General features: G+C 40.1%; 2 protein-coding genes across 3 annotated transcripts in view; both read right to left on the reverse strand.

Moving 5' to 3' along the window:
- Positions 1–1,796: 1,796 nt before the first annotated feature.
- On the reverse strand, positions 1,797–6,678 carry tent5aa (terminal nucleotidyltransferase 5Aa). Its single transcript, XM_063879889.1, has 2 exons — positions 5,531–6,678; positions 1,797–5,063 (listed from the first exon to the last, which is right to left on the reverse strand). Exons 1-2 carry the CDS (start codon positions 5,954–5,956, stop codon positions 4,284–4,286), a joined length of 1,206 nt encoding a protein of 401 aa, XP_063735959.1. The 5' UTR covers positions 5,957–6,678; the 3' UTR covers positions 1,797–4,283.
- A 9,316-nt stretch (positions 6,679–15,994) lies between these two features.
- The window catches only part of ibtk (inhibitor of Bruton agammaglobulinemia tyrosine kinase), a 33,440-nt gene continuing 27,161 nt past the window's right edge, over positions 15,995–22,273 (reverse strand). For both annotated transcript variants that reach the window (XM_063879432.1, XM_063879431.1), the window contains exons 27-29: positions 21,864–22,067; positions 17,919–18,051; positions 15,995–17,008 (exon numbers count right to left, since the gene is read on the reverse strand). In XM_063879432.1, the coding sequence (XP_063735502.1) occupies positions 16,883–17,008; positions 17,919–18,051; positions 21,864–22,067 (463 nt within the window). In that variant the 3' untranslated portion in view covers positions 15,995–16,882. The remainder of the gene's footprint in view (positions 17,009–17,918; positions 18,052–21,863; positions 22,068–22,273) is intronic.

Raw genomic sequence — 22,273 nt, forward strand, 5'->3', positions numbered from 1 at the left:
GATTGCAATTTTAGAATTGAAAATATTAAAAAGCTCATTGACTGTGACTGAAGAGAAGCATGGAAAAGAAAGATTGAACACATTTTTAAGAGACTGTGTGATAGAAATGATCAGAGCAACATCAGTGAGCTTTTGTTGCATTTTGGCTTCATCACAGCCTGAGTCAATCCACAGTTATCAAGAACACAGCAGTCCATTTGCACTTCTATCTTGTCGACACAGAAAAATCACTAACAGTGAGTACATCCTCAAATTCAATACAGAATGTAGACAGCTATTTAGTAAAGGTATTTTAGGTGGCCTCTAAGGAACATAGTTTGGATGGAGGAATTCGTCATTAGAGCCAAATATTAAAACAAAGAGATATCTGCTTGCATTAACAGGAATTATTATTTATTATATTTATAAAGCTAGTTTTAGTGTGTTGAAAGCATTATCTTCCCACATTTTAAAGATGTGCTGTGGCTGATTCAGAATTTGATATATTTGAAGGAATCAGTCAAATGCTTCCTGTTTCTCAGAAGAGTTCACCATACTTTTTATATTACCTATCAAAACAGAATTATGGGAAGCTATACGCACACAGGGTCAAATTGTCATGAATGCCAGTAGCCTCACAGCCTGGATTTAGGTCATATCAGTAAAGATTTATGCATTTTGTGCACACACAACCTTATCAGACTGCGGAGACAGAGGATGATGGGGTCGCGGAGGGCGCACATCAAGCGCTGATGATTGTGTCAAAACTGGCGGAGATGGAGGATGTGGGAGAAAAAAAGATAATACCAACTCTCACACAAAACGTGCAGTGTTATTCAAGTCTCATTTGTCTAGACATATTGTCACTAAGGATTTAGACTAAAACCTTACTTTAGAATACATTACAGTCTCAGTTGTCCATGTAAGTACTATTTGTGAAGAAGTGTATTTCTACAGAAGAAGATCAGGGCCACAAATTGAGATCTGACCAAAAGTGTATTTTATATTTTTGACTTTAAACTCAGAAGTCTGTCTTTCTTCGCCTTTGGTCAGAACTCAAGAACAGTTTCACGAGTGGCGCTAATCCTCTTCCGTACATTTCACTCTCCATTCTTCTCATCATACATCCGCTTACATGAGGTTTTCAATGCAGGGCTTTTCCTTGTAGCGGTGAATATTCACAGTGCCATATTACTGCTTTTGCTTCAGTTAAGCATCTCAATACTTTACTAACATTCAAAATGCTACGCTAACCAAACAACCATTGAGCCTCCACCTGTCGATCATCCTTCAATGGCTCGGATTAATGAGCTGTGAATAAATCCTTATCATGTCTGCTATATATAGCACATGCATCTCTTACTGTGTCTCCTCCATATCCCTCTCTATCTAGGACAGTGTGTCATGTGACATGTGTGACAGCCTGTTGTGGAGAGTTTTGTTTCCATAATGAGACATTGCATTGCTGTCACAGAGAGAATTTGATGAGCAGGCAAAGATATTCATTCCACAAAAGCATTGAAGTCTTTTTTGGGGTGGATGCAAATCCCCTTCACATTCAACAACAGCTCTTTCTGGCAGTTCTGGACGTTTTTCTGGCTGGGCCTGTCAGGCCCCGCAGGCCATGGCAGGGATTTTCCTCTCTGAGTATGCGGGGCAGGGAAAGCAACTGAAAGGCTGACGTCAGTGAAAAGAGACACTCTCACTGATCTTTAGTTGAAAATAAATCTAAAGTTCATTGACAAATTAGCATTAGCATTTTCATTTGGGTGCAGTTATCTCAATTCAAAACCAATAACAAAGAGACGTGAGAATCCTGGATTTCCGATATTTTATTGACGAAAACATATTCAACCTTTTGACCCAATGGACACATAACATAATATAGCAAAAAAAGCTATTGAGCACATATCCTTTGAAGCCTGATCACAGATTCAAAAGCACTGCGAAATAACGCAGTGTCTCAAACACTTATAAAAATAACAATCATTAAAAAAAAAACATACAAGACAAGGATCTTTTTTCTGTCTTTTTTTTTCAAAGTGTGATTTGTAAAAGACTGCATGTAAAGAAACAGATATTTGAGATACAAGACAATGCAGTAACCCACGATCTCTAACAGACAGGAGCTGTTAGGATTTCACTGAGAATAAAATGAAAATACATTGCCTGCACAATCCAAAGGGTGCCATCCATGTGGACAGACATTAAAAAGATGAACAGAGCAGTTGTGAATTATCAGAATTAGAAGATGGGAAAGGTTTTCCAGCAAGAGAAATTGAGTTAATGCAGGTCTTCTGGGACTAAGTTCTATGCTTGTAATTGTAAATCTGCAATCCAGAAAGGCTGCGGTATAAGTAGTAAGTGAGCTGATAAATGTAATCATATATGTACACGGTGTGGAATGAAGCATAAAAAACATTAATAAGCATTCTTAAATCGTGAAACTAGGTTGCAACTCATAAAGATTTTGAAGCTGGTGTGAAGGCATGCGATATTTCTTCTGTTTCCACTTTTTAACGATGAGCAAATGGTTTCCCCAGAATGTTTTGGACCACCCATTAGTCTGACCTCAACAGAGTACAGTAAAGATTGGTAGGCCAAGAGATAAACCCCATCACCAGCTGCACCTATCTCTCCTTCCTGCGTTTTCACCACTAAATATTTCTTCCTCCACTGTCTTTTATATATTTTTCTACATCCACATATTGCCCCATTAAATTTCAGGACTATCAGCGGGGCATTCAAAGGTTTGGCACGACATTTTCCTGAACCCTGAACACAGTGTCTGCAGACACAACCCCACGCTTATAGTTCAAGCTCTTCAGCAGCAGCTGAGGAATTCCCTGCCGGGGTGCTACAGCAAACAGTGTCTCATCATCTGTCTCTGCAAATATCTACTGTAGGAGGAAGCATAGGGGAAAGACAGCAGCGCTCTCTCAATGCAGTCCTTTCCTCGCTCTCAGTTTCCTATCTATTTCTTGTGAACTTTTTCTGTCTTACGTGAGAAAAAGAAAAGCGTCGCTGTACTAAATATACAGGGTCATTGTGTGTGAGTGGGCCTTTTTTTGCTGCATTTATGTGGGAAAAAAAGTGTCAGGAATTCTGTACAGTGAAGTGTTCATTTGCAAAAACAGATATCGGTTTATTCTAGTTTTTGTTTTTTGTACTATGTGAGCAATCCAGAGAATGTAAATAAAACCGGTGTTGGGTTGTTTCAATATTTTTTTCTGAATTTCTTTATTTTCTTCAATTTTTATAATTATTGTGCATCACCAAGAAAGGTTTGATTCATAAGTATGGCTTTTATCTGTTTTTGCATATAAACTTTTAGAATATGCAACACCTGTATCCATTTGGGACATGTTAAAGCATGTTTGGAGTATTTTTAACACCGGCATGAAAAATATGAATCTTGCAACAATCCATTAATCGCACATATGACTGCTACTTTACTGCAAAATCCCCACTAAGGCATGGTTTCGTCCACACATACACAAACACTGACTTTATGGTTTCACATGTACATTCACAAGCCTCTGGGGTGCTGTTGTCTTGTGTGTGCCTGACTATAAACAGAGTGGGGGCTAATTCACAAAAAAATCATATGGACTGCTCATTCTTTTGTAGGCACTTAAAAACACATTTTGTTCACATATACAAATAGACATAGCTTCAGATTTTGTTTAGTTAACCCCCAATGAAAATGGGGTTTTAATGTTAGAAACAATCAAAATAAAATCTTTGGTCTGTAAACAACCATAATTATATCCAAATGCGTGGGCGCAGATGCCGGTTTGTTATCGAAACTAGTTGAACCAGCATCTCACCTCAGTTTAGGCTTAAGTCAAGCTGAGTCTAGGGTGCAGGTGTTGGAGCCCTGCACACACACATCTGATTTCACCTTGAGTGTGCCAGTGTGTGTGTGTGGAGAAACTGTCAGCTTCAGGGCACTGATGCAGCCGTTTGTGGTCTGCTGTTGGAGCGTGCTGAATAATCAGTTCTTGACAGATTCGATCAGTTCTGATGACAGTTCTGCTGAGAGGCCGTCGCACTTATAGCCTTTTATTTCCAAGCTAAACAAATGAGTCTCTCCCCAACCTGCTGGGCCTGGGCAGGATCAGATGACGTTGGCATTTCAAGGAAATGTGAGATATTCACATCAAATAGGAGTGAAAGCCAAAACACAAGCTTTGATGCAAAACGTTAAAAAGAAGCCTCTTTTTTCTGTCAAACACTGGGCAGGTCTGCTGCTCCGCTCCTGTTTAAACAAATCTCTCCCTCCACCTTCACCTGTGGCTGACTCAGTTACAGGGCAGCCAGGTGGAGTATGCATGCTGCTGGCAAGCAAACACCGGCTGTACCTGCGCTATGTAGTAGTTACTGAAGTTGCCATCTGCCACGTAAGGAGCAGGTTGGTAGTAACATGTGACGTTGGCCACGTTTGGGATGACGTTCTGCTCGGCGAGAACGCGCACCGCGAGCATGGCTATGAGGCCCAAGGTCTGCCGCCTCTCGTGTCCCATCAGGCACACCGTGCTCTCGTTGACGACCCCGTGCAGGGTCATCAGGTAGTCGTACTTGCGGTCCTCCAGGCCCACAAAGTGGTTCTGAAGGTAGGATTCCAGCTTGCGTTGCTGCTCACCGATATCAGGGAAGTCGATGAAGAAACGTGAGCACATGTATCGCTGCAGGGACTTCATCTCCGTCTCAGAGGCGGCCCGGAAACCCCTCACCAGCAGGTGACAGTACTTCAGCAGACCCCCGCCTCGGATCTCCTCGGGGTTCCTGGTGCAGATTAATTTGTGGCGTAGGTGGTCCAGGGCCTCGCCGAAGTCCCCGTACACACTCTCACCCATGATGGTGGGGTGGAAGGTCTCGGCCATGGGGTTCTCTGAGCACTCGTAGAACAGCAGCAGGGAGTCCAGTTTGATCTGGAAGGAGTCCACGCTGAACTCAAACTGTCGCCGGAGAGAGTCCACGAACTTCAGCTCCACATTCTTTCCTCGGTTGTTGGAGAGGGAGATGAGACTCCAGCGATCTGAGTCATTACACACCTTCACCATCTTCTGAACATAGGCCTCCTAAGTGTGTGGGAGGGGGGGGAAAGGAGCATTATATTAGGTAGATAGCCTTAAAAGAACAATAAATTGTTCAACATGCACATTTGGCCTAATTGAGCATAGTGCATCTAGATTTCATGTTAAAATATCTATAAGAAAAGGTTATAGCTGCACATGTGTGTGTTTTAATACAGCTATTGACACAAATATATAAGACCATAGAATATATAGAATATAATGTACTATATATATATATATATATATATATATATATATATATGGGATGTATGTGGCTGAGCTCAGGATCCATAGTAAATTGGTTTAACTCAATCCTCTTAACTACAGAAAACTAATATTTTACTATCACTAAACTAATCTAAATTTAAACTGTGCGTAATGGACGTTAAACCGAATTGGCACAAATGCAAACCATTCTTATCATATATCCAAAAGTAAACAATTAGGAAGTGGACAAAGGGTTCATGTACCTTTAACGTTAACGGGCTTATTTTCTCCTTATTCACACAGTCGGGTAAAAAATCCAGGAGACAGTCCAAAACTATGTCCTTCACAATCTGGAAATCACTTTCCCCTTTCATATCTGCGCAAAATATCAGGTCAAGATCCTTAAAGCCCAGTCCGCTGTCTCCGTGCAGAATGTGGCTGGCTGCAGAGCCGTTTAACCGAACATCCCGGACGTGGATCTTTTTCTCCTCCATCCGACTACGCACTACTTTTACTATCTGCCGCGGCTGCATCTCCAGAGTGGGGAAGTTCCCCCGGCCGTGGATCGGGATGGTCTCCGACAGGATGGCGTCCAGCCGCTGCACTTGCTCCCAGTTGAGGACGCTGACGTTGCTGGCTTCGGCGTCGGACATACTGCTGGTGGTGGAGCTACTATCGTCCTCTGACATGGTGAAGCTTGAAAGGTCCTCAATATAAAATTAAAAAATTATTTAATTTTTCTCAAATTGTGAACAAATGAGTGCGTATTTACGCACAAGTTCTAGGAAGTACCTCTAACTTCATCTGCATCAGGATCTTAAGCCGTCCGTTTTGATTGTAAAAATAAACAAAAATATTGAAAACCCAATGCAAATAGTGCAGCGGTGCGTTTTGGTTTGCACAATAAGCCCGTGTTGGAGATCCAGTGGCGTAGCAGCCGTTGTGTTGACGAAGCCAGTCAAGAAGCGTGTAGATAAAAGACAGCTAACTTTCTCCTCTCTTTCTCTTGTGCTTTTAAAACATTTGCTCCGGTGCCACTGTCAGTGAGTCCGGGCGCTGCGCATCAGTCTTTGAAGGTTGCTGGTGATCCAGGAGGGGGGTTTGCTTTTCCGGCCGTGACTCCATCGCCCAAAGGCACGCCTATAATTTTATGAATTTGCATGAATACGCAGCAACTGAAGTCGCACTTGGCTCAATCCTTCCTCCGTCGATATCAACCCCTCTCAGGAATCTTGTGGATTTCTTACGCACAGCTCCTGCACATTTCTCCTCTTGTCGCCAATAAATAATCCCGTTGAAGCAGTATGAATGCGCTCCGGAAATCCAGATTTCTTTCCCTTTTTAGTTCGACATATTTTTTCCCACTTGTGGAGAAGTTAACCATTACCTGCCCGCTTTACATGCTGACTCCTTCTGCATCAAGCAGCTCGGTAGTGTGGGGATGTCAGCTGTGCTTCACCCCGCCCCCCTCTGACAGCCTGCTGCTCACTGCGAGCCCTGCTGCTCTGCACGAGCACTGTACAACTCCTCTGCAGGAACCTGCTCCCCAGGCCATCTTTAATCATATTATTACAATAGTTTTAATCTGAAGTCATTGAAGTGCTCATTAACAAGATTATTACCGCCTAAAATACGTCCTGCTAATTGATGCACCTGAATTCATTCATAAATTACAAGAGATTTAGAAGCAGGTGTCCTCACCACTTTTGAACGAATTTAAAATGTTTGTAGTAAAAGTAAAACAAAGACATATAAAGTTGTTGTTTAATCTATGTAAAGTTCAGCTGGTTATGATCTGCCTATAAAGCTCACTCAGCGTTGCCATGTCGCCCTCTGTGGGCTGCTTTAGGTTTTGGCATTAGGTAACAGCCCTAAAAGATTTAAATGTCACTACAGTGCTATTGTGCTGTATACGTTACACTTGTGCCAAAAAGCCATAGATGAACTTACTGTTTAAAACAGACAGGAAATATTTTCTCTGTAATCCCATAAGCCAGTTACCCCAAGACCATTAATGCCCGCTGGGTCATGCTGTGCAGACTCTTAAATTGACTTCAGATTAGTCCATATGTACACCTGGTGTGTCACCTGTAGCACACATCCTAAAATACACAACATAATACTCATTAACAGGTTCACACTGGTATTCTAGGGATTCTACCCGAACATGTTTACATGCTTTAATGTTAGTAAAATACATGCTTTTTCTCATACTGTCCATCTTAATTCACCTATATTCACTTTCTATTTCAAATGCTCCGTTTTAGTGTGTGTCTCTTTAAGACCGCCTTCCTGAAAAATACTGCTCTGATTGGTCAGTGTCTCCAGGTCATTTGTCTTCAGTATTAGGGTCTCTGCGTGTCATTGCATCCGGGGAATGACTTGTCCATTATTGTAGTTTTATTTTCAACCTATACATTGTATACTTGTGACATCACAACTTTTAAAGGCACCGTTCATGAGTACAGGCTATGTGCAGTTCTTCGTGGATTGAGCATTTTGAATAAATTACAGTATTAAAAACTCAATTAACTGAACAAATCTTGCTTTGTACAGTATGGGTGCTTTCAGGGGTCATTAAGGTTATTTGTTATGATCAGTACTACTGCATGATGCAACTCTATAACAGGAGTGCCTACATTAATAGTGTTTCATTTATTTTGTTGCAAAAAGTGTTGGCAGTTCATTCCTTAAAACAGAAGCTGGTGCTCTCCCTTCACAGCCCTGTATAAGTGTACTTATACAAATAAGTTATTTGGCTTTTTTTATAAACTAAGATTTGTTTGAAAAAGGTTTTCAACTTCAATTGACTGAATTGTTTTTTGTGAAAGTTGGCCTTATACACAATGAAACAACAACAACAACAAGGACTATTGTGTACTCTATTTGGACATATATTTAAGAAGTACAATATAAGGAAAGCACAAGCTTCATATGGAGGCCATATTATATTATACTTTTAGAATTTGCTGCAGGCCAATAAAGAAAATGGACCACGGGCCGTAGTTTGGACACCCCTGCTCCATACAATATTACGTACCTTATTTTCTGTATAGATCAGTTTTCATTTTTTCTTATTTGAAATTTTTGAAGAAATGCATTAGTATATTTTATATTTGCTAACATATACTGTTGTACTGACTTAGCACATAGTAATTTGACAATGTTGGTACATTTAAAAGGGAACACAAATCATAAGAAGAAAGATATAAAGAAAATGATAATAGGACTTAAATAGGAAAGCATTGAGAAACTAAAACATTAAGTAGACCAGAGTGAGGAAGCACATACTGACAAATATATACCACATAAATACATAGATTCACACACACACACACACACACACACACACACACACACACACACACACACACACACACACACACACACACACACACACACACACACACACACACACACACACACACACACACACACAATCAAATAAAGGTAACATTTAGTTGCCAGAATGCTTTTAAATAACGTGAGGAAATGATTGTGCACATTTTTAATTAATACTCCCTCCAATACTTAAAATATGTTGTTTTGTTTTATTTCAGTTTTTAATTTTTATATTGAATCTTGTTCAGTCGTTCCTTGGTAAATCTATTGAGAAATACACTGCTATTTTTTCCAGCTGACATTCCCTGGTGCAGGCTGAAGTCTTTCAGGGGACGGATGAAAGTGGCGATTTAGGGTCAGTAAGGTTAAGGGACAGGCCGGGGCTATGTGAGGGTGGTGCCGCTGTCACAGGTGCTCTATTTGGCAGCACAAAGCCCTGCGTCACCACAGCCACCAAGATCTGTAAACCCTGATTATCCCATTTATCTATTGCACTGCCTCTTAAGTCCAAGGCCCACACAGGAGCTCTGCCTCTGCACAGTGTCACTCCCACACAGGCAGTTTAATTCAAGTTTACAATCACATTGTGCAGATTTCCATTGCAAACAGCTGAAAAATAAGCTCATATATCACCAAAATTACAATGAAGAGCTGAGAAGGAAAATTTAAGGATGGCTTTGGATTTGTAGTTTTGTAAGATTGGAGTCCCGGTTTATTTGCTAAACATATATTTTGTTTTATTTTCATGCTTTGCTTTGGCACATGTCAGACAGGTTTATCGCAGGTCTCTGAAATTGAATCCCCACATCTGGAAATGTATGTGGAACTACAATGGACAATGTGTTTCCCAGGCGTGGAAGGATGGTTGCTATGGATCGGGCCCAGTCTCTTTTGCCCGTGCACGATGCAAAGCTAAATCAAAGGCTCTGTCAGAGGCTAACAGCAGGTATATGCATACAGTAAACGCTTCCAAACCAGCACCCTTTGTGTTAATGCAAACTGGCGTGTCAATACTCATTTTAAATGGATGATTCATGGGGTGGAGGTTATTGAAAGGCATGAATGACATTATGCTGTCAGAAAATTCAAAAACACAGCTTTTCCCCGTGGCGATTTTCCATGTCTCTTCTTGTCTCTTCATCTTTCAAAAAACATTCAGCATCTCACAGTAAAATATGGTTGTAATGAATGTTGTTTCCTTCTTTTGCTATTCCCCATAAATCAATGTTTAACAAGCACAGTGTTTTTCTCTGAAACATTTTCTGGAAAATTCAGCATAATAAAAGAGAAAAAGAGAGATTTTTAGTTTTCCCCGTGCCATATTACTGCCTGGATGACTTGGATTTATTTATCATTAATGTTACATAGCCCTGAAGCCTTTGAGCTTTTTCCTTCAGGCCAGGAATGCACATCCAAAATCTAATATCAAACTTTTTTTTTTACCAAGCTTTGTGTAAGGGGTGTCCGATTGTCCAAGTTGCCGCAGACTCTACAGTATACACATTTATACTTAAGATCAAAGCGGAGAGGTGCAGCTGCTAAGTTGATCAAATAATTAAAGCAATTATTAAGCTTTTGAGTTTTGCCTTCCCTGTAGAGTGTCATACAGGCTTTGGTGCATGGTCTGCAGAGCCTAAAATCCCCGGAAATGCCTCGATTGGACTCCTTCATTTACTTCCATAACATAGTGCCATCACTATGTTAGACCTTAACTTCTATTAGCTAGGTCTAACACATTGTACATGGTAGGCTAAGGGCCATACATCTCTAAGCAGTTGACCAATCACAACAGAGCCGGGACTGGGCTCTGGTTTCAGACAGAGGGTGAAAGAGGTGCTGCAGCACAGTATGAGTAAAATACAGAGCTTTTTCAACATTAAAGCATGTGAACATGTCACAGCAGAGGCGCAAAATACAAATATGAACCTGAAAATTATGTCCCCTTTTAGTTTAGAAAAAAAGTTTAGAGGAACCACTAAATTCCAGCAACACTGTGACAAATGTAATATGAACTGTTCAAGCATTAGCCTCAAAATAAAAAATAATGTATTAGTTGAAATTCAATGGGCCTATTGGTAGAACCCTACATTTTAGGGATTATATTATGGTCCTCCAATAAGGGCTATTAAAAAATCCTTGCACTATACCAATATTCTAATTACAATCATTGTAAAGGAGTGTTTTTTGTGGAATTTTGTTTGTTTACAAAATCAGCTAAAAGAGATGCTGACGTTCAGGTTCCTGTGATTGTTAGAATTCTGTCTCATTAGGAGCAACCCAGAAAAACCTGACCTTTTTTTATATCAACCTCAAATTCAGCAGAGGAAAAACAGGCTTATGAGCCACGACGAGCGACGAGACAATGCATGCAAGGTGCACAAAAGCTCCGAGTCTGTTGAGATGACAGCAAGGGTTTTAAATGCAATGTTAAATTAGACATTTTCATTCTGAAACTCCAACAGAACTTTTTGCTGTTAGTGTCACACAAGAGGAATAAAAAAGATAGAATAACAGGGTGTTAAATTCAATCTGAAACACTTGACCTCAGAAACTATGCGGCATGAAGATGGCTTCACATATGGGCGAGCACTTTGCAAGTTCCTCGAGAAAACGTGAGCGATGACATAACGTAGAAAAAAAAGTCCCAGTCATTTGGCAAATCTCCTCTGTGTCTCCTCGCCCATCTTTCGAAGGGATAACTGGATTTCCAAGAGAGTCACATTAGTTTGTCATCACGGAGATATTCCCAGTGCTGTCGGCAGAGTTAGCTTTGGTCGTGGATCAGAGGCACGAGGACAGAAAATGGGATTTCCAATCCTTTTCAATCCAAATGCTTCTGACCCCTAGTGACAAAAAATAAGCTGGAGAATCGCTCCGCCGTCAAGAGAAAATAACGTGGGTTATTCAGGTTCTGTTGGGAGAAGAAGCAGCAGCAATCACTTCAGTACAGAGGATTCTTTTATTTCTTATCCCAAAGGGCTGGTGTGTGTGGTGAGCCTGCTTTGAAATTATCCTGGCAGATTAATGCTGAAGGTTACAAAGGGGGGTCTTGTTTCACGTGGAGATAAAGCAACCCATCTCTCTAATCTGCTTTATTATATGTCTTTGAGATCTAACAGCTTAAAAGAAGCTGAATGCTGCTGCTGAAGCACTTGGGAGACTAATAGATGCTACAGATAAGCTGTGATCTCTGTAGCCTACTGTATGTGCTCTCTCTGGTGGCTTGCTTTCATTGAATTCACCTTATTGGTATGACATCAAACAGTCACACCTTTAACGAAAGCGTGGTTTTCTAATCTTTGTCATTTTCGCTGCACGCTTAAGATCACTCTACTGCTTTTAAAGGTGTGTACACTTCAAAAAGCATTTTTCGAAAGGAGGCAATGAAACAAAAGATAAGGGGAAAGATGCTGATCTTTATTCAGCAGAGTAATATTGGACATTCTGGGAAAATAACAACCATCAACGTCAGGATTTGAAAATTGAGACTAAAGCGTAAAAACCTTAAACCTGAATGCTTTCAAATGAGCCGCAAGGGACGACAGCACGGGTTGTATAGAAGTCTCACTTGATGTATTACCTAAGTAACTATAATTTTAATGAATCCATTGCTAGTTGCAATACTGTTCATTTCGTAACTAAAGTCCTATTTAGAGTATATATAGACGATAAAGCATGGTGTGATTTAGGGCGTGGCTAGCTTGTGATTGACAGGTAGTAACCACAGTGTAGTCCATGCTGGGTGTTGTACGTGTGTTCATCCTAGAACTTAAGGCAAAAAACACTATGTTTTCAGTTTGTTGGCAATGACCAAAAACCATAGTCCACAAACCAATGGGTCACTGTGACTACGTCAAATGTTCAGTTAGTAGCGTCAGTGCTTCGAAATCCAGCAATCAAATAAGGACTTAAAATCTGATCTTCTTTTACACTGAAGAATTAGTAAAAACTATACAACATTGCTAAGCATTGTACCATTTTCACCCTGTTTCCTGTCTGTATGCTAAACTAAAGTGGCTGCTAGCTGTAGCTTCACTGTGCAGACATGAGAGTGGTAATGAAGTCCTGGACAACAACCAAGACAGCAGGTTTGTCACGTTCTGGTCACACTGAGAGTGAAACACTTCCTGAGGCCCTGATGATCTCTGTAAAGCTGCCAGCAGAGTGACGGCTGTGGAGACGACAAGTAATCCAGGGCTAACTGGCTCCATGTCCACTAAATAGGATTGAAAGGGCTAGTCAAACCTTAACCCCTCTCTGAGCTACAGGTCAGCATTCAAGCCAAAAGAGGAATATGAATAACTCCTAAGTATCTCTGAAGGTATTAAAGGGCACTGTTCGTACGGTTCCTTAATGACCTACTATTCCAGATCTGCACTTCCTCCTCAATATCTTGTTTTAGGTGACATCTATAAATGCATCTTTAAAACATAATGTTTGTTAAAACATAACAAGTACAAGTAGCTCATGCAAATTCCTCTCAAGCATCTCATGATATAAATTGTCATGTGTCCCCACAAATTGCTGCATGTGATGCTTTTGTATTTAGTGGGAAGGAAAAACAAACGTCAGCTTAGTCTGGAATCAATGTCTTCAATTGCAAATTAAGGTTTCCATTATGGGACTGTCAATCCAAACAATAACAAAATATCTTAGGATCATGGGAGTAGTTGTCTCCACCACAATTGCCGTCACTGCCGTCAGGTTTTTTAGTTTCACAGTTTTAATTATTTCATTCTTACAGAACCTGAGAGATGTCATGGGGCGGGGGGGGGACAAGTAAGTTGCCAATTTATTCATTTGTAGAGCACAAATAGTTTATTCTGCACAAAAATATTTGTAATATTTGTTTTTCTCTGACAACTTCCAGACTCCATAGCCTACAATCCATTCTTTGAATATACAGATACAGTTAAATTCATATCATGTTTTTCATGCACATCCTTGAAGATGTTTAACTTAGCACAATATTTAAACCAAATTCATTGTGTTTTCTTCTTTGTATGGCACCACGCATCAAAAGGAACGATTCTACATGTGTTGTGCATCATTTTTTAAACGTTTTACCTAAATTCTGCCTGACAGCCCTATGTGGTTTTAAACAAAGTGTGGCTGTACAGCATGAGTTTGTTATGACTGAGGAAATGACTATAGCGGCAAAACAAATTTTCATATACTTTTGTGTCCTTAAAAACACTGACACACAAACGCTGAACAAAAAAAATGTGAGCATGTCATTAAAGTTATTGCATTTACTGATCTGGCACTGGTTATTCTGCATTTTACTACAGGGCAGAGAAGGTTACAAAGACTGAGATGTGTGTTGCCACTTTCATTAACTTCCTTTTATTTTTATCTTGACTTTATACTTACTTCCTATTAAGAAATAAAAAAGTGATTGTGCAGAGTTTGCTGTTTCCTTAAAAATGTGACCTTAAAAAAAAGCTCTTGAAAAGCAAATGCCAGCATAAGCTAGAGTAAAAGAAGTTGGAAAACTACTTAGGAGTCATTTACAATCATTAGACCCAAACTGATGACATTGACATTGATAAATGTGAATTTGTATCTCGCTCACTTCACTTAGACCTGGCATTATCCAGTCAAAGCAGGTTGGGAATGTAGGAAGTATTCCACGAGTGTCTAACCTAGCTTTTCTGTATAAACAATTTAATCCTGAAGGTATCCTCACTGTCTGGAGTGCGGTCCTATGGCTTTCCCATCTGCCTGGCAGGAAGACTCTTTGGCTAGGGACTATCCTCCACCAGCTCTCCACATGAAGACTGAACCGGACCCAAATACGTTAAACTGCAATATATGCTCTGACACGGGTTGTCTGCAAAATTATATGCTTTGCAATAGTGATTAGTTATTATACTAACCAGGGGAAGGCCTACTTTTAGACCACGCCAGGGGTAGTTATTTGCCAGGAATTGTGGAGTAGGTCAACTGACTGGGGAAAAAAAGATGATTTACAAAAACTATTTCCTTTTATAGTCCACATAGGCTACTGAGTTAGCTAACACCTAAACATGTTTCCCAAAAAAACTAGCATGCTTTTAAAATAGAAGCCAAACTAGAGATTAAAAAAAGGACCTGTAAAAGATTAATGTTCAAAGATAAAAGTAATTGAGGAATGTTTGAAATGAATAGCTCAACGTAGTGGATACATGGGTGAAATAGCTCATAGCTAAATTGTTGTAGCTAACAGTTAGCTAATGGCTAAATGGTTATAGCTAAATGGCTAAGCCTATGTTTAATAACAGATTAGTGGTTAGCTAAAATGATGGCTAAATAATTGTGGCATGCAGATTTGTTTGAAATAATTGTGTTTAAAAAGGATAAATGGTTAAAAAAGAAAAACGCTATGAAATGGTTATACCAGAAATTAAAGGATAGCCTACAGCTGAAACGGATGGCTTACAGTTTAAATAAATGATCAAAGAAGATGTTAAATGTTGTTTTATAGCTTTTATTTCCGTACTGAGGACAGGTTAAGTTAAATGATAGTCACCCTTGCCATGATGTTGATGATATACAAGGCCAGCCATTCTGAAAGTGCTATAACAACCTTATGGCTCTTATTTCCATTCTCCATGAAGAAAGAGTTTTGACATATCACACCAAGCCTTTACTTCTTAAAAGAACTATCAACTCTCAATATTTAAGAAGAATTTTTGACATGGCACATGTAAAAATTAGACCCAAAATAAGATCAAAACTAAGATACTTATGCACAAGTAAATGCATTCATAGGGAAAACACATGTTCAAGTATGTTACTGTATGTTAGCTGCTTTTGTTGCTTCAAGGTCTAATTTGAAACCATATAACGTGGCACTCAACGACCTACAGAAACACACATTTTTATTCTGAGCACAGATGCTCAGGTTGAGCAGTCCTTTTTAGAAAAATCCACATTTCCATGCCTGTGGTATCAACCCAGCTCATTTTGGAGTGATGTTAAGCAGCAGCCTTTTCCTCCAAGGGTTTGATACACGATTCATCTCTGCCCCGACTAAGAGATCTTAATGTGTAATTACTATTACCCCCACGAGCCGTCTCTCTCTGACTTCCGATGTGATGCTCTACCTGTAATTACAGCCTATAAAATCCCTAACTCTCCACACTCGCTGTTTAGATCAGGGTCATCACAGTTAATCACAGGCTGAGACTTGATAATGTTCGGTTGCTCATGCAGGGCAGCTAAAGTGTCAGGCACATTAAATCTTTATTAGATGCAGTAAGAGCCACATTTATGAGTTAAGGATCAAGTTTCTGATATATTAGAAGACAGGAAAAGGCAAAGAAAATAATCAAGAAAATGTAATCTTGTCCATAATTGTGTCCACTGCAATTCATAAATTAAAATTGACACTGGAGACGGCATCATTGCACAGTTGAGTTATTTTATTACATGCCATTTTCTCTTCTCGTCCTTATGTCTCTCACACAAATGGCATCTGAAGACGAGATTACATGATGCGGATCAGATGTACCTACCCAGCTGGAGAAAAGAAACAGCTAAATTATTGAAGAGGGAGACATTGATGGTATATTAGCTGCTGTATTATTATTTTTGTATTTGATAAAAAGGCACACCACCTTCTGTAGAGCAAACTAGTGATAAGTTCAAAGGCTAAAGAGCCAGTTTCACACAATCCCTATTCAATATAACTGCATCACATGATGTGTTTTACCAGGTGCAGCAAGATTAGCATGTCACTGCAATACCGCTGAAGTAAAAACAAAACAGAACTATTTAAAGAAACTAAACACACTGCCTTGGTATAAATATGCTCTGCCATGGCTGATCATTGGTACTCTCAAACACATAGAGAGCTGTTAATGATTCGACACACAACGCTCTCAAGCTTGGTCCCATTTCATGGCTTGAGCATCTCCATTTTCTTTTCTTTTCTTTGGCAACTTTAACTTCACATATTTACTTGGGGAAGTTTTTCTAATGTTATCATTGGTTGCCAAGTAAAGAACCTCAAAAAAGAAAGAAAAAACAACATGCATGAAGTCCAAAAACATATCTTTGGGACAACATTCAGTTAGGAAAAACATTCTCTCTCATTCATGCAAAGAAATCTTGAGCAGCAAAAAAAGGAACTCTAACTGCGGACACAAGCAGAAATCTGCATCAGACCAATCGCTACACTGGGCTGGAGTTTGAGGTGCAACACGGAGCGATGGATCTGAGGAGGAATCTGTGAAAACTGCAGGGGATGTTCTCACTTCCTCGGTATGTAGCGGCTGTGCTGTTAAACATCAGTGTTTGTTCCAGGTCGGGATTGCCATGGGACCTCTGGAAGACCTCTCCACCACTATCAGCTCGTCAGGGTTGTCACGCGCTTTATAGTGGAACAAAAGGTCTTGGATTGCCCGCTCTTCAATCTACAATTACAGAAAGAGACAAGAAAAAAGGATAGTTTCCGCGACATTGAAAGGGAACAAAACCACACTTCATTTGAGGCTTAGAGAGAAAACGCTGACACTGGGAGCTTAGCAATAATAATGGGGGTTTTACATAATGGCAACCAGAAAGCCACACGGGGAAAAGGGTTTTATTGGAGGCGCTGACAGAAGGCTGGCCGATAAATAGAAGCAGGGAGGGTTGTCGAAAATATAGTAAAACAGGAGGCACCTCATTTCTACCCGGCACTGAACACAAGTTGGAGTTCATTAGATACATGACGCACGCTATGGCAATACCACCCTGAAACACCAACACAATGTTTCCCTCTTGGAGGCATCAAGTCTTAAGTTCATCACATGATTCAAGTCTTAAGTTCATGATTGATTAGAAAGCCCAAAATAAGTGAATTGTTAAAGCATTCTATGTATAGCTCAGTTGGTCGAGCTGACAGCCCATGTACTGGGGGCTTACTTGGCTGAGTCCCCAAACAGTTGACCTGGGTTTGAATCCCGCCCAGGACAATGTGCTAAGGAAACAAACAACTATGTATTTCTTTTTACCTTTTTATTTGTGTTTGGGATATTGGCGAGCCTCTTCAGCAGGAGAGAAATAAAACTGCACTGTATGTATGTATTCATCTTTTACTCAAATTTGTGTTCTGAAGCATCTGATAGCATAATGGTTACTCGGGAGGGAATGATGCGTCAGCTGTAAATCTACCTTAAGTCCTAAATCTCACGTTGAGTCTCACCTCACTTTCTGTGCTACTTAAGTGCATCTTTGTCCATCTCTGCTACAAACACAAGCTACACCCTCAGTCATGACAGAGTGCGTACTACCTATGTGTGTGGGTGTGAGCATTAACGCACAACATCAAGACCTAGTTACCTGGATAAGCGCCAGCGGCTTCTCCCGGCTGCGGATCAGCGCGGCTTCCTGCTCCTTCTCCTCTTCCACGATGGTGGCAAAGGTCACCAGGGAGGAGATGGGGGGGCTGCCCACTGCTCCGAGCACCCAGGGCCTGAAGGGAGAGACGGGTGACACAGATACAGAGAGAAGATGGGTATAAGCGCCTGGTGCTGAGATAGTGAAAGCAACAGGAGTGTTTTAGAGCACAGGTTGAGTTGACCACTGTTGACACGCTCCAGTGTGTGAAAGGCCAGCTGTCCACCTGGCTCTCACAAAGCACCTGTATGACTGTGGAACGGGACTGAAGTAAAGATACATCTGTCACATACAGTCGGCTCCGTTAGAGTCACAGAACTGAGGCAACAAGTCTAAAATGACCTTTATATAAGCCTTTTATTCTTCTTCTCTTACCCAAGTGTTGCATTTGATACAGTGGATTACAATGTATTGATGGTCAGATTACAGAACTGCAGCATCAGTCTAAATTGGTTCTGGTATAAAACTGATGTGGTTTTTTTTTAATTATTTGGATTCAAATATTACATTTTTCTATAATATTGGTTTATGATTTTGTATATCAAATAACTTGATATCCTAGATAGGGCTGCAAATAATACATTATTTTTATTTAAAACCTCTATTAATTTGTTGATCATTTTGTAGATAACTAAATAGGTCTATAAATTGTCAAAAAATAACAATGTACATCCCAGTTTCTCTATATCCACGTTTAGGTTTTATATTTGTTTCCAAACTCCAAAGATACTATTTTTTCAATATTTTTGGGGGGGGCAACCAGGAGGGCACAACACGCGTTAAATGGTCAGGCCGGTAAGAACCCAGGTCGTCCACACCTAGCCTGTATAGCTCTACCAGCTGAGCTATACAGCAGCCCATAACACTGACAACAGTGATCTATTATCAACGTTTTTGAAGACTAGTTTCTGTCCATAGAAAAAAAATAAACAGCCGACTTTCCCATGCAGCTCTGCCCGAACCATCTAAGCCCTGTAATGTATTTCTGACCTGCTTGTGCAACATGAAGCAGCCTCTCAGATCCTCTGCAAAACATTTGCTTGCTGCTGAGATGTGCCACACATGTGGAACAAATCACAATTTTCTGCTGCCTTCAGCTGTGTTGAATGTTCCTTTGTTTTGCTTTATAACCACAGGTTTGAATTTGTATAATAGCTCATGTTTTCTACATCCTATATCTTAAATGTTGTTCCCATTTCATTTCAAAGCTGAAATGTTTGGAAGGCAATTTGAATCTACCAATAAGTTTGCACTGGCAGAATATATTATTTATTGTCTTATCTATATTCTTTAGAGAGTACACAACCGGTCTTATTTTTTCCTATGCCGCAAGCATCCTGAACATCTATTAGACATGACATGTAAAATATGACACGTCACACAGAAGACGGTTTCTCGCTGCAGCCTGATTTGTGTGTGCTTTGTATGATTTCTAACCCCACATCCACCAGGCGATGCTGGGAAACAAATTGCATTCATACTTTGTCATAAATGCTGCCAAACATTCCTTATCACTCACTATGATACATGCTAAAGTTTTATGGAAAGTCTGTGTTTGTGCGCATATTAATCTCGCCAAGAGACACCGCTGGAAATATTCATAGAAAACAGAAGCATCTCTAATCATTCTGACTGGTAATACGGAAAAAGGGTCCCAGAAGGCAGTGCGGAGAGTTTACCAGGTTGCTTTCTAATCCTTGAAGCCTTCAGTCTTGCGTCTCGTCCAAATACAGAGAGGAACCTGAAACCTGCTCCCTGTTCTGTATGATGCACTGTGACATGAGGGGCTGCCCTTATCAACAATGATCAACATCACTCGCTTCCCCAGAGTGACTCACACAGCTGTTCAATATCTACAAGTCTGCTCTAAAGATTACCCACACTGCATGCTGCTAAGATTAAGCGAAGGAAGTATGATATCAGATGAAGAGACGCGCTTATGAAAGGTAGGGAAGTTAACTTTTAAAGACGCCCTATTATGCTTTTTGGGGTTTTCCATTTCCTATAGTGTGTTGTATAGGTTTATGTGCACGTAAATGGTCTGCATTTTTAAGATATTGACATCACTAGCTACAACTCAGTGTACATCATAGGCTAAAGGGTGGGACATCTATAAGCAGTTGACCAATCTCCACAGATCAGAGCAGACTGCGCTCTGGTTTCAGACGGAGGGTGAAAAGAGGTGCTGCAGCACAGGCAGAATGAGAAGAATAAAGAACTTTTTATAACGTTAAAGCATTGAGACATGTCCCAGGAGACGCACAAAATACAAATATTTACCTGTCTGTGTCCTTGTACCTCGCTGGACCCAGCACTGTAAGCTCTATGACCTCTAGAGAATTTTAAAAATTTAACCAGAGCACCTGCAGATTAATTCCATATTGTACAGGTCATGATCCACTAAATTAGGGCCAATACATGATGAATAAATCCCTGCTTTGTTGTATTCAACTCATTTTGCTTGTGTGAGAGAGATACACCTTGGCTTTGTTAGAGACAAAAGAGATCAGCTGTAAACTGCCTCAAATCTCTCAAGTCTTTTTATTTGATGCATTATATATTTATATTATCAGTTATATCCTGCAAAAATAATCAGTAATTAATCTCCTGCTTTATTTTACTTTTATGATATCTTAAAAAGGGGTTAAAAATGAAAGGGGTTGATTGTTTTCGTTGTAAAAAAAAAACACGTCATTATGGTCAAGCCAATAAAGCTATTTGAATTTGATCTGCACTCTAACGGGCACACTTTCCTAGATTAACTACAAATGCATATTTACAGACCGGAGCTCACACTGCTCTGTTTTTTTGTTTGTGTATTGTGTGTGTGTGTGTGTGTGTGTGTGTGTGTGTGTGTGTGTGTGTGTGTGTGTGTGTGTGTGTGTGTGTGTGTGTGTGTGTGTGTATCTGTGTGTGTGTTTGTCCAGCTGTTGCAAAGGTCGGAGTGTCTGCAGGCAGGTCACCGCAGCTGTACCTGGGTCATTGAGAGCTGTTCAGCTCGCTCAGACCACAGCATCAGGCCGTTATCCTTCCAGCTCGAGGACATCCTGTCAGTCAGCACTTACGTTCAACAAGTTCTCCATTCACACTCACATCCTGCCCCCCCTGGAGAATCAGTCTTAGAAAAATCATCGTCACTTCCCCTTTTCATTTCTGTGTCACATCTGATTTGAATCATCTGGATAATCCACAACACTATGGACATGTATAAACAATTTCAAGTTTTTACATTTTTTATTTTACCTTTATTAAATGCATATATATATATATATATATTTATTGATAATTTTATCTGATAGGCATGTTGTTTTGCAGGGGTTGGCTGCGGGAAATAGTGAAAGGGGGAGAATATAATATGGAAAGAGTGACGAGTAAAGTTGCAAGGTTTATCAGTTTTATTACTATTATATCTTCCACTGTTTAAGAGTTCAATATTTACTTTTACTTCAGTTTTTTATTTAACTATGAACAAATCTGAATAATTTACATTAAATAATAATAATTCATATTTATTATTTGATTTTAAATATTTATTGATGATATGTTTTATTATTCTCTTCTTTTTATTGCCTTATAGTTAAGTAAAGAAAATGATACTTATTATTATTTCCAATATCCAAGTGGTTGATGAAAAATAAGAATTAAATTGGATATCCTTTAATCTAACTTTAGGTTAGGTATTGTAAAAAGGGTTAGTAAGTATTAAAGTAGTAGGGTATCCTGTGTCGTGTATATCGAGTGTCAGGGCTTTTCCATTGAAAAAGAAACAAAATAACATCAGTGTTTTGCAGACAATTCAACAGTGCCACCAAGTGGACACCGCCGCACTCAACAGAAGATCTTTCTCTCCTGTGTTTTGCGCTGCAGTGTTGATGTATAGATGCTCACCGCGTGGGACGCTCCAGCTCACTGCTGTCAGCACATTTGAACGAGACTCTCCTGGTTGCAGTAGGAGCAGTGGTGACGGGGGACACAGGGGCCCCTTGGCCTCCCATGGCTCCTGTTTGACCCACTCTGACCAAGCGGTTCTCCTCTTCCTCCAGCAACGCTCGAAATGAGCACGAGGAGGGCGGGGACTGGACTGTTGTTGCCCTGCAGAAGGACATAAAAGACACCGAAAAAGAGAGCATGTATGACACGTGAGTTCAGGGTCGTGGAGACTCATATTGCCAAAATAATGGTGGTTTATATGGTTTAAGACATCAAATAAAGTCTTAAACCATGATACATTGTCACGATATCTGTTTTAAATTCATAATGTTAAGCAGGTATGTGGGTAGGGAGGATTACCTGTCATC

The sequence above is a fragment of the Eleginops maclovinus genome, chromosome 3 (genome assembly GCF_036324505.1).
Source record: "Eleginops maclovinus isolate JMC-PN-2008 ecotype Puerto Natales chromosome 3, JC_Emac_rtc_rv5, whole genome shotgun sequence".
Taxonomy (NCBI): Eukaryota; Metazoa; Chordata; class Actinopteri; order Perciformes; family Eleginopidae; genus Eleginops; species Eleginops maclovinus.

Coding starts and splice junctions, on each gene's coding strand:
- tent5aa (XM_063879889.1), bottom strand. CDS start 5,956: ATGTCAGAGGACGATAGTAGCTCCACCACCAGCAGTATGTCCGACGCC. Junction 5,064..5,530: donor TAAGCCCGTTAACGTTAAAG/GTACATGAACCC, acceptor CCACACACTTAG/GAGGCCTATGTTCAGAAGAT.